Source organism: Lineus longissimus, chromosome 8 (genome assembly GCF_910592395.1).
Source record: "Lineus longissimus chromosome 8, tnLinLong1.2, whole genome shotgun sequence".
Classification (NCBI taxonomy): Eukaryota; Metazoa; Nemertea; class Pilidiophora; order Heteronemertea; family Lineidae; genus Lineus; species Lineus longissimus.
This window is the reverse complement of record NC_088315.1, coordinates 7,692,731-7,710,916: the sequence shown is the minus strand read 5'-3', so window position 1 is coordinate 7,710,916 and position 18,186 is coordinate 7,692,731. Positions and strand designations below refer to the sequence as shown.

The 18,186-nt window shown below is 42.0% G+C and overlaps 3 protein-coding genes across 5 annotated transcripts in view; all 3 read right to left on the bottom strand.

Annotated features, from left to right (window-relative positions):
• LOC135492226 (homeodomain-interacting protein kinase 2-like) overlaps positions 1–2,230 on the bottom strand; it is a 37,600-nt gene extending 35,370 nt beyond the window's left edge. For 2 of the 3 annotated variants that reach the window (XM_064778527.1, XM_064778530.1), the window contains exon 1: positions 1,960–2,230. The gene's annotated coding sequence lies outside the window, so the exon portion shown is untranslated. The remainder of the gene's footprint in view (positions 1–1,959) is intronic. The other variant, XM_064778528.1, reaches the window with a different exon arrangement.
• A 1,592-nt stretch (positions 2,231–3,822) lies between these two features.
• Positions 3,823–8,087, bottom strand: LOC135492363 (PDZ and LIM domain protein 3-like). Its single transcript, XM_064778793.1, has 3 exons — positions 7,858–8,087; positions 5,331–5,479; positions 3,823–4,949 (listed from the first exon to the last, which is right to left on the bottom strand). Exons 1-3 carry the CDS (start codon positions 7,960–7,962, stop codon positions 4,853–4,855), a joined length of 351 nt encoding a protein of 116 aa, XP_064634863.1. The 5' UTR covers positions 7,963–8,087; the 3' UTR covers positions 3,823–4,852.
• A 439-nt stretch (positions 8,088–8,526) lies between these two features.
• Positions 8,527–18,186, bottom strand: part of LOC135492647 (photoreceptor-specific nuclear receptor-like) — a 58,039-nt gene continuing 48,379 nt past the window's right edge. Inside the window, exons 2-7 of the mRNA XM_064779212.1 lie at positions 17,587–17,829; positions 13,248–13,368; positions 11,235–11,605; positions 10,705–11,058; positions 10,362–10,538; positions 8,527–10,040 (exon numbers count right to left, since the gene is read on the bottom strand). Of these exons, the coding sequence (XP_064635282.1) occupies positions 9,799–10,040; positions 10,362–10,538; positions 10,705–11,058; positions 11,235–11,605; positions 13,248–13,368; positions 17,587–17,829 (1,508 nt within the window). The 3' untranslated portion in view covers positions 8,527–9,798. The remainder of the gene's footprint in view (positions 10,041–10,361; positions 10,539–10,704; positions 11,059–11,234; positions 11,606–13,247; positions 13,369–17,586; positions 17,830–18,186) is intronic.

Genomic DNA, 18,186 nt, shown 5'->3' with positions numbered 1-18,186 from the left:
TCTGACAGTGTTTGGCTCACAATCTTTTTACAGTCCGATCCATAAGAACAAAGTTTTGCAAAAACTTTTAATGTCAACAATGGTCAAGAATCGCTGTGGCAAATTCAGACTGAAAAACAAAGATCCAAAGTGCAGAACACTTCAGACCAAAAATCCACCGCCAACAAAGAGCTTTGCTAAAACACCTATTCTGTTTAGACCTGTGATATTTGGTTTACTGATTACCGACATTTTCAAAAGATGAACAATTGAAAGCAAAGTTGCCAGTTGACATAAAACTTATTCAAAACATCACCTCTTATTATATGTTACGCTCTCCTAGGTATGTGCAAGTACTAACTGAATAACACTGGGCAACGAAACATGTTGTGTAAAACTGTGTTTAGTTCAGACTAGCCTAGTAAATATCTATTAGCAGATTGAGCTATGTGTACTTAGTCTAACACTACACATACAAGAACTGAATACATAATGTTATGCCCGCAAAATACCGCTAGAGTTACTAATAGTGAGTCATACCTTTTTAAGTTTGCGCAAAATTCAAAAGCAGACATTTTTACGTCCCAAATTTTAAGCAGTCTGTCACGTATAACATTTTTTGGGGGAGGGAGGGCCCTCTCCCACTCCGGTACTTGTGCCTAATTGAATGATATGTATCATTTCCAATCATCTCTGCTTTTACAAATTACCCATAAAAGATTGCTTGTCTGTGATGAGCAAATGGGCCGTCACATCAGACCTGACAGCTCCTCAATTGTTTATTGATTTTTAACGATTGAATCCTCTTCCCAGCAGATTTATATCAGTCTTACAAAACAGCATTGCCAAAACTTACTTACTAGAAGGAATTTACATAGTTGGAGATTAAATTCAAGATCTTTATCCTTTTTTCTCATCATCAGGCTGAGATGTGCATTAGCCACATGTAACATCACACTGCACCACAGCTCAGTAATTTCCCCTTTAAAAAATCAGGTGTTTACCGAGCACATTAAGTCAGCCCAGACACACATAGGTTAGTAGGACATCCGTCATTATTGCGCATAAAATTGCTCTGTAAATGTACATTCAAGTACACGGGAAACAATGAACAATGCTTCGCCCGGCCTATTTCATGGTCATCATTTGCTACATTTCACATCTAAAGTAAAGAATGAGACCACACTGAGGCCTATACATTTCATGGAAGGATGAGAATGCTTTATTCTGAGGATGAAAATGCTTTATTCATGCTAAGCTCTCTGCACCCTACTGTTTTAGCTGAAGAGTTTTAGCAGGGAACAGCATCCAGCCTTTTCTCAACAATCACTTATCGACCCTCTTTTTTTCATCACAGGCCAACGGATTTCTTAAAGCCAGTTGCTGCACGCTGCATTTTTTGACTGTGCACTTTTCTTCCTTGCCTTTTAAGATTTGAAATGCTACACATGTGATGGAACAATCACAGACCTGTTACCCAGATCACACACCAATTGTGAATTGGAGACTTTACATCAATTGTCTTAGATTTGACGTCATTTTGTTGGGAATCATGATTCGCTTTTTGAGCTATTTTACCATAAGGGCAGGAAGGACTTTAATATATTTCTTCCTGTCAATATAAGATACAGGAATATATAAATGTCAATGTCTCAAAAACATGAGTTTACAACTCTTTCATACACTCAGCTTATCACATTCCCATTACCTTCATGAAAATACACTACTCATGCACTATAAAATGTACAACATATGCATAAGCGTGTACATTGTGTACGCTTATACACTACACATTCCGCGATGTTTATTAAGCATTTTTTGCCACCATTAAACATACGCCTACCAGCAAAATAATCACCTAGAATACGGACAAATAGCAAAATAATATCAATAAAGACACTATGAATATCCGTAGATTGTAGAAATGGGGAAAAATCGGGAGAAAAAGCCAGAAAACCTGGTGTCCGTGTGTTTGTTTACCTCGCTGTCTGACCTACAATGCAACAACCATGCCGAGTGTATCGAACAATGAACCTGGTTATGGCGCCGTTTCTACAGAGAATCCAGTGTTTATCTTTTGTAAAAATAGTCGTTTCCTGTTGGTCTCTGGGTTCCGTAAAGCTTGGAATAGTTCCTTGTTTCCTCCCTTTGTAACGTTTTGGATAGATTGTGTTTGTTGTACAAACTATTCCCCCGAAATTAAGGCTCTTTCAAGAGCCCATCGCAATCAACGAAGCATTCCCTAGCTTATAGTGGGAATCGACTGTGGCCTTAATTAGAGGTGCGGCGGGATAATCGGAATGGAGTGTTGTTTGGTTTTGTCACCTTGATTTTGGAGAAATGAACGCTGACGTGGCCATGTTCTACTAGAAGTACAATGGCTATTATATAATACGACTAATTTGATAAGCATATTCTGCTGAGTTCTGTCAGTACGCCATGGGAAGATCAGTTCCGACGCCTTGAACACCCTTACGAATTTCTATTCAATTATTCATAGTTGCTCTGACGTCATACAGTGTCCATGTCGAGATACCCCGAAATATCAACCAATCATCAAACTTGCTACCTTTAGTCTATATAAGTGTCTGGTATAATGATGATGAAACAACCGGTTGTTATTAAAAATCATTTTCTATTAATAATTATGGACATCCAACTATGTAAAAGTTTCCTCCGACGAAAAATGTAAACGTTTAGAAACGTTTCATGAACGTCTTTAAATAAAATCTTTGAATAAAATCATTGATATAATTATTTTACATTGTTACTTAGCTCTAATCTATATTGGATAATGCTACTTGTGAAAGTGATACTTAATGGTGTCAAACATAAAAGCAAGAATTTGCTTTCTTTTAGCTAAGACGCATTCACATATAAATTGTTATCGGTTTCCAATATTACGCTTTGTATAATTGTACATTGTCAAACCGAGCAAATTTTATTTAAGGTTGAATAAAACTGACCGGCCAAACGATCAATTTGAAGGCGGGGGACCAGCCGGGGAATCCGAATAGCACCAAACTGGGATATCAAAATCCCCGACCTCTGTATAAGCCGGGTACGTTTTTAAGATAAATGAAAAACAACTAAACAATTCAATGTCAAAACTTTGACTGATGAAAAAAAGCAAACATAATTCTAGACCCTATTACCCACTAGTTCCCCTCTAATGGTCTGGTAAAAGACTCTTGCCATTCAGAAACCATCAAAATATGCCACGGGTTTTCTTGTCTTTGACACAGGCCAACTCAGACCGTGCAATAATCATTTGAATCATAAACAAAAGTCATCATAACCTCCCCTCCCGCACGCACCCCCACCCATCCCAGGACGCAGGTATCCAATAAGGAGACCACTCTGCCATCTTTCCCGTAATAATGGAACTGCGCAGACTCCTCCTCAAACGGGCGAAACCGTCGTCAACGAGGATGTGCTTTCACCCTGCAACATCGACCTTCGATCCAGCAGCTTGTAATAGGATGACGGGATCTACCACCGTCCTCGAAATGCTTATCGGGTACCACTGGGTCCTGACATTCTTTTTTCTGCAATCTCAGCCAAACTATACTCAAAAATCCCTTTTCCAAAACCAGGTCCCTAGCTCTGCCTGTCTCCGGGGTGACTATATAGACTCCTGAGGCAGCCTATTATCATCCTTATCATTGCCTTCCTCGATCCGCGGCGTCCGAAGTATAGTTGTGACGAGTGTAAATATGTCTTCTATCACCTCACACCAACCACGTCCCCTTTACATCTCGTTTTTTTCCCGCCATTGAGCCTATTAGAGGTGGCGAGATTCTGTGCAACCTTCAACAAAAATCAAGAAGCCATCGCCCCGGAAAATTGTATTTACTAGTTTATTGCATAGTTATACCGTGGTGCATATAATAATAGAGTTATGGTTGCTGTCCACGTCTGGTTCTTTCGGGTTTTAGAGGGCTATTCAGCAGGAGGCAGAGTGGAGTGATTCACTTTCGAGAAGTGACCAATAGGCGTCTCTATACTATCTCATTTAACACTAACCCGTCGAAGCTCTCGCCGACAATCCCCCGAACCCTATATAGCATGCAATCAAGAATAACTTTGATACAACACTGAAATGTATTTATCCAAGAGAGGTCCCTGGAAGCAGAATCTTCGGCGCGTATATGACTATTTTGTTCGTCCAAACAACCTATGGCACTGACAATAAATTTAAATCAGTGATCTGTGCAAAAAATTATAAAAAGGAAAAACTAAGAATCAAAAAGCAAAATACGATTGATTGACCAACAAATAATCTGCTTTGTCACCAGATTGAGTTGGCCACTATGACGAATTCGTCTTGTCTTCGTGTCTTCACCGAGCCCCTCCGGCCACACCCTGACCCCGCCGTGATCCGTCGTTCCCAGTCTCCGCAATTACAATAGTCCGTTGCTGTTAAAGGGACAAGAAGGGTCTGACGCATGTTGGTTTTGCATACGAAAGTGGTTTTCAGGAGGACCGTGACTTCTCCTAAGAGAATAAATGAAAACGTATCCAACATGCACGACTAAAATACGTATACATTATACCAGTAGGCCAACCTGAATGATGCAAACCATTTCAAAAAGTCACATAAACAACGTCTATATCGGTAGGTGGTACTATGGTGGCCATCTGTGGCACATTCCTTTTCAATTTAATCCCACACCCTTCGTGTGCCTTTAAGACTTTCAGCATCTAGTTGTTCTCCATCCGTTTATGTTTTCGAAATCTGGATTTAGAAATCACATTGCGCCTGTTACTGAATCTTATAAATAAGAAAATTTCCTAACTGATGTACAATGATCATCACCAGATCTATTTACACTTGAGGAGACAGTTTGACTGTGTGTGTCTTGACATCACACTAGTATTTCGCGAGTTTTGATGCGTTGTAGGGCGAGAATTTCACGTTGCCTTTCGGCTGAAGATGCCTAAAGCTGTCCATTCCTCCAACATAGCCCCTGAAACGACGAGAAAAGGAAACGATGAAGATACACGGTTGCCGTTTTACTAGCATCCCAAGAAGAACAGAACACGAAGTCGTCACCTGATACCGCTCGGCCCAAGAATGATAAGTTAGAGAGTGAGTTATGTTGATATTTGGATGCATTTAGCGGACGAAAGTTGAATATGATCTGCTGAAGTTGCATACATGACTAGGAAATCTTGAAGCAGTTTCTAGATAGCGTTTACGTCGTTGAACGGACAAATCGAAAAATAAGTTTTGATGAACAGCCATGGTAAGTTTCAGTCGTCCAGTAACCCTAAACCTGAAATCATTAGTTTTCGGAACAGCGACAAGGTTGCGATAGTGTCTCTATTGATATCGCATTCGCACTTACTTTCTCACTGTAAGATGGAGCACGTTACCGCCATTCAGGATCAGCTGTTGTGCCTGCACGTGTGTCATTCTACTGGCGTCTTGGTTGTTGATTCCAACAATGGCGTCCCCGGGGGTGAGGTAGCCGTCTGATGGGGTGTTAGGGAGAACCTGCAAAAAAGGGTGGAATTACCTGCTGAAATAAGGCCAGGCCCTGCTATTACCAGTGGCAGCAAATCTGGCGGGTATAATTGTGGGATAATTGCTCTTTGGGCTTTTTTAGACCTAAACCCCTTCCAAGAGGGCGGGTTGAGGCGGGTAACGACTAATCGCAGGCGGGTTTCCTCAGACGGCTTCAGGGCTTGTGATTTTTATCTCAAGTCCTGATGGTCACATAAAGTGGAATATTTGGTGTCAGCAGAGTTTTTCATTATAAATTTACTGGTATCGGGAACAGAGAAGTAGGTGCACCGAAGAAGGCACCTATAAGATGGAGAAAAGAGAGACGATCTATAGCTACTGGTTCAATATATGTATTATGCTGGGAAGAATGCCAAGAACCCCGGTGATGTTATTAATAGCGTACAGAGACGCTGTGGGCAGATGCATTCCTGTTCACCCACTTGCTAGGTTCCGAATGGGCCCGAAGTATCATCCACTACCGAAACAAGCCTATCGGCGACAGGGGTGCCCAGTTATGTTTCATAGTGCACGTGTAGGCTCTCCAATCGATTTTCGGAACAAGCCTGTATACTGACGAGAACTTTCCCCGTTATTTAGAGCATTATCCTCTACCAAAAGTAGCCTGCTGAGTTCTTGCTCGTTTTTTTCAGGATTGGTGTATGAGCTTCGGGGTTGTACATTGGACAGGTAGAAGGGCCACTGGTTCGATGGCATAGTTAAGGTTTTTGTCATAATAGCACCTTTCTGCAACCAAAGACCATTCCTACAAATGATGGGTTAGTAGTAATGTATGTATCATCAGTCGTTATGTATGTATCATCAGTAGTTATGTATGTATCGTCTTAGCCAATGGATTCATACCAATTACCCTTTCTTAAACCAGTGGTACACGAATTTCAGACCTTGTTTCGAGAGCTCTTTCGAGTTCGAGGGAGTAGCGATGTCCGTTTTGTCAGACTCTCGCGGTATCGTGATCGCTATGCACCTTCCCTGCTGTATACTAATCCTCACTACATCACAATAAAGCGATGAGCGATGTCCGGTCATGTCCGAACTTTTAAACGAATAGCTTTATAGCTTTTTTCCACCAGCACCTCGAAAGTGTTAAGATGTTAATAACTCTCACCTTGCAGAGGTGAACCAGCCAATTTAACCTTTCCCAACTGGTTGATATCTTTCATCCGTAGCTAACCATAAAACCGCGTTTGAAGATAGGTAGAGGCAACAAGGTCTTGATCAGCAGTCAGTGGTTGCAGAGAGTCAGTGGTTGAAGGTGAAGCGCTTACATTTAAATACCTTCGTTCCTGTGGCCACCATAAATAAACCGCAAACACGATTAAAAAACCATGTGTTGCTTCACTACTTCATTGATCAGCCAGTTGAAGTCATATATATACTCATGCTACATTAGGAAAACACCATGCTTTTTATAATATGAAAACCATGTAAGATCAAAAGTCAGGTTAACTCTTAATATGTTTGACATCCCTTTCTCCGCATGATTTTGAATTCACCAAGCGAACTGGTGACTGGTTGGCATTGGGGTCTTCACCAAGTCGTTCTTTGACCATTATGGTGTTCAAAGGGTACAACGTCCGAACAGCTTCTTTTTCTAGCCCGATAGGCACGATGTTTCCTCATGTTTGCTTGCCGCTGTGGAAACATTCCTAAAATAATATTCCTTGTGCATGTAGAGGTGGCATACACGTGGATGGAATGTACTGTACAATGCCTTCTTTCGAAAAGAGTTCCTTCGTTGCAGGTGCTTTTGAGTGTTCAAAATTTGCTAGGGAAAATAGAAAATGCCAAAATTGTCGCTTACGTGTAGAAACCATTTTTGTGAGAGAAATAATTTGGCATAGGACAAGGCGTTTTTATGCAACGTGTAGCCTAATCATGTAAATGGTTGAAAACAGTGGCAGCGCTAATTCGAAGCAGGCGAAACTTAATTTGATAAATTCCGTACTGTATACATGTAGCATTATTGTAAATAAATCGCTGCATTGTAGGGCTCTCTTAGAAATGAAGGTTTTTGAGCAATTGAAACCATCGTTTTCAACAGAAGTTTCTTCTGATGATTAAGCTTACATTTTGATCACTGCAAAGAAACATCTTACTTTTCGCGGCCTTTGCGAAACGAGCGTAGCATAATGCCTGTGAGCTTTGCGCACAAAACAACTTCGTAAAGAATGTCAGCCTCTCTCCTCTGTAGGTATATAAATGGAAAGGTGAACCAGACAAACCATCCCCAGTCGATTCCAAGTAAAGTTGAGCGAATCCAGGTGTGCATTCCGTGCGCGACGCAGTGCATTACTGCACAGAGAGTTTCGGCAAACCATGGGAATAAACATGCATCACCCACCTACCTTCTTTATAGAAAGCTGTGCGCTAAAATCCGTGCCCCCCTGCATCCGAAATCCCCAGGGTTGATGGGGATCGTGCTTTTGCATCGTCAAGGTAACGGTTGACATGGTGACAGTTTTATTTTGCTAAAAATCAAGAGTTTCGCTTTTGAATATTTTCCTTTTCTTGACCTGCTTCAAGTCGATGGAAAGCGAGGGATGTACCAGTGCTATTTTCGTTCCACTCTACCTGCAGCGCGCATGCGCCTTACGGTTTTGAAGCAGACGATTGAGTTTCGCAATCTACTGTGAAAGTCTTGAGCAAGTCGGATCTTTTTAAAGGTTCATCATCGTTGTCAGGTAAATGGAAATATACATGAATGATATGGTAAGAATGGTTAGAAGGCAAAACTAGTCATGACTCTGAGAAGACTCTCACATTGTCCAATCACGGCAGGTTGAAGAACAAGCGTTCATCATTGCTTTCTTGTTCTGCCATATGTTTTAAATATTATCGAACTGCTGACTCACAAAATATTCGCAGAGCGGTTAAATGGTAGACCGTTCCGCGTAATATCAACGGAACCTTTCAACGAGGGCGAATTTAAGCTGGTGCCAGGTCTCTGCAACTTCCCCGGATGAAAGGCTGAGAAGAAATGAATAAAATTATGTTTACTGTGTGTTCAGGCGGAGCCCAGTGATTTATTTACAAAAGACGGTGACTATACACTCAGACACTCGACATGAAATGCAACCGTTCCTCTCTCTTGGAACCGGAGAAGCGTACAAATGTGTACATCGTGATCGTCGTGTGCAGCATATCTACCGTGACTAGATGAAAATTCAAACAAGTATTTGCACACGTACATGTATGTCCAAAAGATTGTCCTTAGCATTAAATTTGACTGTACAATATTTAACTATGTACACTATTTTCGGCAACAATAAATAAAACATACATTGACATGCAGTACATTTAGTTCTAGATTGATCCGCTACGGAACTGTAGCGCTGTTCCGGAGTTGCAAGCGGTGGAGCGCGATTCTGGAAAGAACCAGATCCTGCCGAAAGGATGGTCTTTTGCATTGTATGCTTATAAGAACTTGGCTATACGGAAAATGCAAAGTCAAGATGAAATGCAATATTTGAGAATAAATACAGCGTCATGGTTTGACCACATCATTAATATTTTTTATATTGCACTCCGCACCAAAATGTCTGTTACAAATCCCTTAGCGTCGAACAACTGTAAAGTCGGTCCAGCCTCGAGGTACAATCTATATTCAAGATGGAAGCACCAGAAAAGCAACAGTAATTCTTAATAAGATACGGGTGCTTCCATCTCGAACGCGGCGCCGGGACTTCACCGACACAACTAAACGGTATCATTAGACATTTTCTTCGCGCAAATCGTACTTGGAGTATTGCTTAGAGTTATCGCGTCGGGAGTTGTCATTCCTAAACCGAAGCTAGCTGGTACTGTATACTTGAATTAGCAGTCCATCCCCGAAATGCAAATGCTAAGAAGCAAACGTGGTCCACTGACCACATGACCTTGACCGATGTCTTGCCTGTAGCTGCATGCCGCCAGGAACAATTTCATTCTTGCTCCTATCGATCCTCTTTCTGAATCAGGTCACGAGAAGTTCCAAGTACTCGTCTAACTGGGCATGCAGTTTCATCAACAAACTTGATAAGTCATTGCTAGGCCTTTTACCAAGTTGATCCCACAGGTCCTAGGGACACACTACACTACTTGTGATTGGTTGGGAACCCAACCAATCATTTTGGCACATATTTCACACGACAAATCTACTTCTGTCTCACGAACGCTTTGCCTCGGCCAATATGGCCGTCTGTGAGACCGTCACCTGTCAACACATCTCACAAATATGGCGTCACAGGTGCGAGATTTGGTGGGGGATTTGAACAAAGTCCGTTTGACCAAGGAAGTTCTCTCTTGGTTTAACTTGATTTGAACATATCGGAGAGAAGTCTTTCAATCGGCACGCTTCCTATCGTTTTCCTGAAGAAAATCTCTTCGATGACTTTAGCGCTGACCGCCCTCAGAGCAGGAAGCAATAGCAACAGACGACCAAACCTCACTTTGTTGCTGATGTGATGCGTGTAGGTGTATTCGTTCAGCATCAGTTGTGCCTGATCTTGAAGTGTCTCCACTTGATGGGAATCTTTCAAACCTCTCGTTTCTGGAAATAGAAAACATGCTCATGGTGAGAAAGAGAAAGAACATGTATGTATTTTGTCTTGTAACTATACCATCAATTGCCATTAGTCCCATCTCAATGTCCTGGTATAATTTCACAATTAAATTACTCTGGAAATGTTCAACTGCAATTGTTTCTTGACTGATTTTCATAGTAAAAAAACAAAAACTTATAAAACCATTGGGTCGTTATGGTCCTCCGGTGATAAAAGGTATACCCCTGGGGTTCGACTGGAAAGGGGGTCGGAACCTGGGTATCCGGGTATCGGAGACATTTTAAACTTGTCTAAAAGTCTCCACGTACCTGTTTTAAATAGCACAAGCGCCTTGAGACAGGCATACTCCGTCGCGTCCACCCGCAGGTTGCTGAACCGAGAGAGGACGTCTTGCAAAGTTTTGATCTGGGCGACCATATCCGCCGACTTGTCGCCATTCACGCGAGACTGCGGACTCACGACACCACTCGCAGAGACAAGGGTACCTGGAACACGAAAGAGAGTCTTTTAAGATCTTGGCATACATATTTTGAAAATATCGATGATTAAAGAGCAGGACTCAAAATATTGCCCTGCGTGTTGACGGTCTCATGTAATTGCTAAAAACAGCCACTATCTTGGCACTCAAGACGGAAGGGGAAAGTGTCTTACCTATATCGATGGGCAGTGACCATTGTGCGGCACTCAGGATAAACAGCTCACTCCACGACTCCTCAAGAAGTATCGCCTGATCCCGGAATGGAAGTTGTAAGAATGATGGGATATTCCGCGCCCACTTTACAGACATAAATAACAACCTAGCGGCCGTTTCGTAAATGCTCTCCGCAGCCGCCGATACGTAAACGCTGTGATTTGGCAGGTGGGTTGGTATGGGGATGGTGGGATGGATGGGCGTCGATCTGATGATATCTTCACCGTTAGATGTCGGTAGTGTGAAAAGTGGTAACGAGGTGCGGAGCGGTGATGGCACCGATGACGTAGTTGGACTTGTCTGATGTCGGTCGGCTGCAAGGAGTAAAGACATTTTCAGCTTCAATTCAAGTATCTACATATTCCAAAGTAAAGGAGGAGTTTCTTTTTCCGTCGCTTTCATTAGTGGGAAATTGCTATATTCTTGTGGCTTCCTTTTGGAGACATTTTGAATACGATGAGACACATGGCATAACGGAGAAGCAACTTACCAGGTGATCTGGGTGACCTCCTCTCCCCATGCTCGATCGGCGAAGACGTATTCGAAGACGAGGCTGAAGATGGCGGCGAACAGCTGGCGCTCCGCCTATCGGGCGTCTCGGAAATCTCACATTTTATTAACCGGTTCTCTGGTGTTCCTTCTGACATCGGGCTCCTCATGTGTGGAGTTTTATTACCCGGTGGTGTCCGGTCGCCCCGCTGAGACTCTGTGTTTCTGATGTCATTCTCTAGTCGGGCCATTCCGTTGTTGCGCGGGTCGTGCGCGAACAGGGGTGAGTGGAAAACGTGGCTGGGTGGGAAGCCGAAATCTGGAGTCATGCCAACAGGTGGACTGTATTGTTGGAATGGAGTGTATTCGAACCTACAAGTAGACACATTGGTAACATTAGACAAGGTATTTTGCGACCCTAAGTTTGCTAGCTTAATTATAGACAGATGAATAAAGGAAAGATGACGATTAGAAGCCTTGAGAGTGGATTTGTCTGCAAACGTGGCGCGGACCAGCTTTTGCATATCTGGGACAGAAATATGTCATAGTCATCTTTCGGCATCATCGACATCGTTTTTGTTATCATCATCGCCACCATCGACATCACTAGCATCAACAGCATGATCGAGATTTGCCCTATCGCCATCGCCCTGATCATCACCAACATCTGTGCCATCGCCATCGCCATCATCATCATCATCATCATTCTTAGCAGCAACATTTTCATCATCATCATCATCATCTTGTGTCCGCTGTTCGCGAGGTCTTTTCAACAATAATCACGTTTCTCAGAATTACATTATGCTCACTAAGACAGAGTAAACTCTGAATACTTTGAGGAAGAGTTGAAAATGATAACTGAATACCTACTCCTAAAGATCTTTTGTAGTGCAATAACTAACTTACTTTCGTGTTTGTCTTACGATCTTTGCTTCATAATTTGTATCTTGGCATTTATAAATCGCTAACTTTTGAGCGAGAAAGCCTTTCATTTTGATGACCATACACTATTTTTGATTAAAATGTACATTGTTATTTAGATATAGCCAATACACATCGATCTCTAGTATCTAGGATAACTGTCGTTCCCGATATCATTTTCAGGGGTACGACGGAATTATAAACATTTCCACTTGCTATTCGTATGCTTCGGTTCCACAAAGACGGTAAACAAAAAGTAATAGATAGAGACGTAGATAGGGAGACTTTGATTTCAAGAAGTATATTTCTGTGTGTTTGACGGAAAATCATATTCCTTCGTGATAGTTAGTGGACAAAGAAGTAATCGTTCAGGAGAAATCGTGGTTGTACCGAGTGATTGGTGACTGTTTCGTCGTGTGACATAATTGCTTGTTCATATCGATTCCGTAGGACCTGCTTGCTAGTTCGTTTTGAACCTGCATGATGTAGCCAACAGTATGATTCCTGTCCTATTCGTGTTCGTACTTTGACTTCCAAGTGATGAAGACGTAACTTCGGTAGGGTAGCTCGTAGGATGTGCTGCTTTCGTGGCTTGTCATTTGTTTGTTTTCCTTGGGTTTGCATAAGTTCGCTGATTCTGACTGTGGCGGTGAGATCGTTGGCTCCTAGTTTAGTTATACGATGACAGAAGATGCTTTCCGTGCGGGAGAGTAGAGCATTCTCGTACGTGAGCGTGTGGGCCTGTCATGTCGGATTCCAAGTTTATATAGTGTAGTATACACTGAGATAAAACCGATATTATTGGCTTTTCCTAAGTAGGTGACGGTGCGGTTAGCGAATAGTACAATTTATACATTTTCTTGCAATGCTGACAGATATCCCAAAAGCACGAATGGCAGTTTTGTTTGAGATTTGGATCAAATCTTTTCTCCAGTTGGTGGTGTTAGATCACCAGATATCGAACTCTGGGAATATGTTCAATTTGCAAAAAAGTAGATAAATTGTACTGGTTCTCACCAGTGCTACGTACTATCAGAATCTTCCAATAAATTTATTCAAAGATTCTGGTACTATACTGTATGACGTCGTTTACCTTGCTCTGTCAATGAAGCCCGGATGTGGGAATCCCTGCATAGGTGTGGGAAGCGGACTTTCTAATTTGGGACTGTCGCGTTTGTACTGGTAGCAGCGCGGCGCCCGCTCGTGTTGAACAGCTGGAACGAGAAAATTGTGGATTTGTAAAATTTGATGAGAGTAACACAATAACATTTTTAAAATACTTGAAATCTATCTTCATCTAGAAAAGATAATGACGTCTAGGATGAATTTGTGAAGTCAAAAGTCTGGGTTCGAATCATTTTCGGCAAAATGGGCACATGACGAGATGACGACCCGACTTGAGCACACATACCAGTGGCAGCTTGCCCAGGGACGAGGTTTCGCTAATGGGTTTGGCCCCTTGTAATATCTGATGCCGCCATTTACATTTGATCTGGGACTAAATACCCGACAAGTCAGGATACGATCGAAAGCTAATCATTCTTGTCAGCATATTTGATGAAGTGACAAGAAAATGAGGTGAACCTGGCCAGGATCACACGGCCATATTGGATTCATGGACAAGTCACGCAGACGACAGGGCAGACCGGGTGATGCTAAAAGCTGACCCGGCGTAAAATCAAAGATCGCGCTGAAGTGTCAGAGAGTAATGGGGGTCGATTAAACTCAAACTCGACATTTCGTTCAGCCGACTGACAGCGGACTAGATTCACAGGTCTTTCTTACTTGTCAAAAGCTTTTGATGTGCGTTTCTTCCCCTTTGATTCGAGTACAAATGTAGTTATACATTCCTTATCACTTTGTCTCGACTTGACTAATAGACCATGTGAAAAGTAGCAAGTGTTGATGACTTCTCGCCACAGATTCCGTTGGCAAATATGTCCACGGAAACCTATCTTTTGACAGACAAACTCTATGTGACAGGTATAATGCTGAATGCTTTCAATGCGTGTTTGAACACTAGGAAAAAAAAGGATCAAAAGTCGGTGGTGACATGTTTGGTCTGGCGGCAACGTGGCGCGTTCTCAAGACACAGTTGCATCCGAATAGTAAACACTGCAATACCAGTCTGCCAACAATGTTCAGTGTTGAGGTTGGTCGACAAGTTGCTGGTTTGAGCGACAAAGGGCAAGTAAACAGAATACACGAAATGCTCACAAACAGATTAGATTTGTTATTCTTCTGATTGTATGGTTAATAATTTCGTGATCGAATGAGGAATAGTCGCGGAAGCGCGCATCCACAAATTTACGTTGCTATCAAATGTCTTGCTATCAAATGTGTCAGGTGACAAAATGTCATAGTACACTTATTTGAAATACATTGTATCGGTTACATCTCTCAAATCACAGCATTCTAGACCGTGCTATCGGGTTTCACGACACTTTTACGGAAATCGCCAAGAGCCCTTTTGCCCTGAGAATTAACTATAGCGCACAGCCTGACTTTGGAATCGACTGCATCACTCTATTAGCGGTCTCTCGAGCCTGGAATTGACTCCCTGACAGGTTAATTCACTATTGACATGTTCCCTATTGTCCGTGACGCGCGCAGGGAAGAAATCATCGGTAGGCGGGAGCAGCAGCATCAAATATTCATGACTATTGATCCAGGGGACGAGGTGTGCTATTATACGCTTGGTAATCTAACACTGTTCAAAGTAATCATATTCAGACATTAACATTAGACCTCGAACCCTCTTGGCTCATAACTGGTACGTTTGGACCCACCTCTCAGCATAATCCACGTATCCTATGCAGTGGCCATGTCATAATATAAAGTCTAGGCCAAGGTGCGCGGCATGCAGCCGAGAGGTTTCATTTGTTCTGAGGAGGACAGGTTGGGTAGAATTTGATTATGTAAGATATCATGCCGTATGATATTTCAAAATACCCATGATCATTTATGATAATAAGACAGAAAGGATTGTCTAAAACCAATTCAGAATTCCTTGACTTTTATTAGAATTTAGAAAGCTTCGAATAAAAACAATACGACTCATCATTTTGCCTACCAATTCTTGTTATTGACACAAGATGGATATTATTGTGGTAGGCGACCCCAATTTGAATAATTGACGCCGCCATTTATGTATTGGCGCCATCTTTGTTTTGAAGAGCGACACCTTTGTTCCTTGGAGTACAATGGCACAATATCAGTGGTTTGATGTGGTCATTGGATTTTAATGATGATTCTTTTTCATGGCGTTGTTTTTTTGTGTTGATAGCAAAATCGAGCAAGGCTTCAAAGACAAACGATTAGGCAACGTAAATACTGCATGAGAAATTTGGAAACAAGAATAAAAAAGTGGCACTTTTTGAATATTAGATCGCACTCGATCCAAACATAGTCGGATTACGCAATCATGATAATGATCAGGTCATAATCATTTGTTTCAATCGCCTTAAAACCTTAATTATTAATGAGAGTTCGCTGTTTAATATCGTCTATTCTTCCAAACTTATCGTGCTAAGTTTAGAATTCAAAAGAAAGTTCTCAAATCAGTCGGAGTAGGCTACCTGAGTGTACCTTTGTTATCAAAGTATGAGTTGATATGATATATTCATGAGCTCGATAGCTTACCCATTATTGTTTCGAACGCTGATGTTTGACACCTATTTCATTTCATACGATTACTGAGAGGTTTCGACCACTTCTTTTGATGACTTAAAGTTAAGTGTAACTAAAACTCACGCGTTAATTGTCCTGATATCGGTTCGTATAGCAATTTCTCTAAGCAGGAATTAAAATTTTATAACTTGTTTCGTAGCTATTGTTGGTTCTATTCATTTTTGCATCCAGTCTGTATAAATCTTTGGTCATGCTCGACCTTGGTACATTGGACATGATTAGAGTGTTTCTGCGCCCATCCGAACATGGATTCCAACGAAAAATCAGGGTATACTAAATTTGACGTATACACCCCTTTTCGCTCGATATGGTTTTCTTTCACAACAATTTATCAACCTTTCATTGATTACAATTGGTTGACTACATTTCAAGCCATTGACTACAATTTCAAGCCCTGCCCAACGCCATTACTCATGAGATCGTCGCTTAGGGACGAGGTGGCGTCAATGTCATGTGATCGATCACGAGACTTATTAGCGGTGCTCCGATCGTTCACCAGTTACAGCCACCTGCCGGGTTCACAACTATTGTTGTTTGCAAGTCAACTTTAATATGATGGACTTGTCAACATAGAACACTCCACTTTCTGGAAGCCGACAGCCAATTTCACCAAGAAAAAAAGCTATTGGTTTAGATTACGTTGCTTCCTAACTTTCAAAAGAATGGTTTTGCAAAACAAAATATAGTCCCTTAGATATAGTAGCAAATTTTTTGTAAACATTCAACAATAACAACAAAAATGATACCTTGGCTACAGGGGAGGGGTTTTCGCGACGTTAATTGAGGATTGGATATTTTCACCAAATGTGTTTTTTACACGAACTCTAATTTGCACGTAAGCCACTTTCCAGAAGCGGGAATTTGGTACTTCCGATCAGGCATTGGCCAATCAGGAGACATCTCTCAACTAGGGGTCCATGCACGGCTTTTGTTTGGCCAGTACGGCGGAGGAAAGGTCAAGTAAAACCTTACGCGATCACTCCGACCTGGATCACCTTAGATTGATTCCCGACTTCGATCTTGGTATCAACAGAACACCAGACCAGGTTACCACGCTCAAGAGGCGAGAACAAACACACGCCAATATCTATGGCATTAATTATTTAATTGGACATTTCATCATTAGCTCGGGGGTTGATAAATCATGTGGTTGGGTAATGGACTACTTGACAGGGGAGAAGGTGACGTTATGGCCGAGGTAGACGTTTGAAATGTCAGAGTATGGAAAAAGTGGAAAACATACCTAAGGAGAGGCAATTTTTTGACGAGTTTTACGTGACAAATACACTCTTTGAAGAGCCTCAGACAACATTGTATATGAAATAATAATGAACGACTCTTGCGTTCCACTTAACGTTTGGCGCGAGACCCCGTTGTCGTGTTCACCGGGTTATGTGTTAGAAAAAATTGGCAGAATTCATTCTTCTCATGACAGAAAAGGCTATATGTGTGCTAAAGTAATGAATTATTGAGCAGATTTTTACTTGACGTTCGGAACATCGTGTATTCTTCTTCATGTTAGGGAGGTTTCGATCTGGCGAGATTACGTCCGAAAACCCAGGTTGGAGGAGACTGACGAATTTGCGTGTCATCATGGGAATCACGTACTTCGAAGACACCAGATTAACTTTAGGACCAGGTTCACCAGACTTTTAATTTGACGCATTACACGTTCAGATAAGCAGTGTTACATCGCGTCATCGCGCAAACACCATCTATCAGCAAATCACAAAACTACTCACCATCTTTGTTCATCTTGACTTGAAGACATTTCTTGAACCTGCAGGCTTGACACTGATTCCGCCTGGCCACGTCAACAATACAATTGCCATTCTCCTTGCAGACGTACTCCAGATTCCGCCTGATGGAGCGCTTGAAGAAGCCCCTGCACCCATCGCAGCTCTGGACGCCATAGTGTTTCCCGCTCGCCTTGTCGCCGCAAACTAGGCACAGCGCATCGGGCTTTCTCGGTGACGGATGCGAGTCTGAAAGTACAAGAGATAACGTCTTGTTTAAAACCTTTGTCATTTTAACAACTTCTACCCGCAGAGTCACTAATGAAGAAGGTCATTTCTGTGAATATATCATTTATGCGGCGTATGGTTATCAACGAGTCCTGGTATCTATCCAGGAATGGACTGACACGATCGCCAAACAACTTAAGTGACATGTGACAACGAAATAAAAAGCAAAACAAATACACATTTGAAGGGCTTTTGATGATTGTGATAACTCGCGGAGGTATGACCAACCGGTTTCCCCGGCGACTCGCGACCGGCGCTCCACGGGAATTCACCATCTGAGTCCGATATCAGGGGCGAATAGTCGGAGAGTAAACTCGT

Bases quoted from the DNA above. Each gene is read 5' to 3' on its own strand.
- LOC135492363 (XM_064778793.1), bottom strand. From the start codon at position 7,962: ATGTCAACCGTTACCTTGACGATGCAAAAGCACGATCCCCATCAACCC. The intron at 5,480-7,857 runs GTAGGTGGGTGA...CCTTTTTTGCAG, and splicing joins CACAGCTTTCTATAAAGAAG to GTTCTCCCTAACACCCCATC. The intron at 4,950-5,330 runs GTAAGTGCGAAT...TCGTCGTTTCAG, and splicing joins CTCCATCTTACAGTGAGAAA to GGGCTATGTTGGAGGAATGG.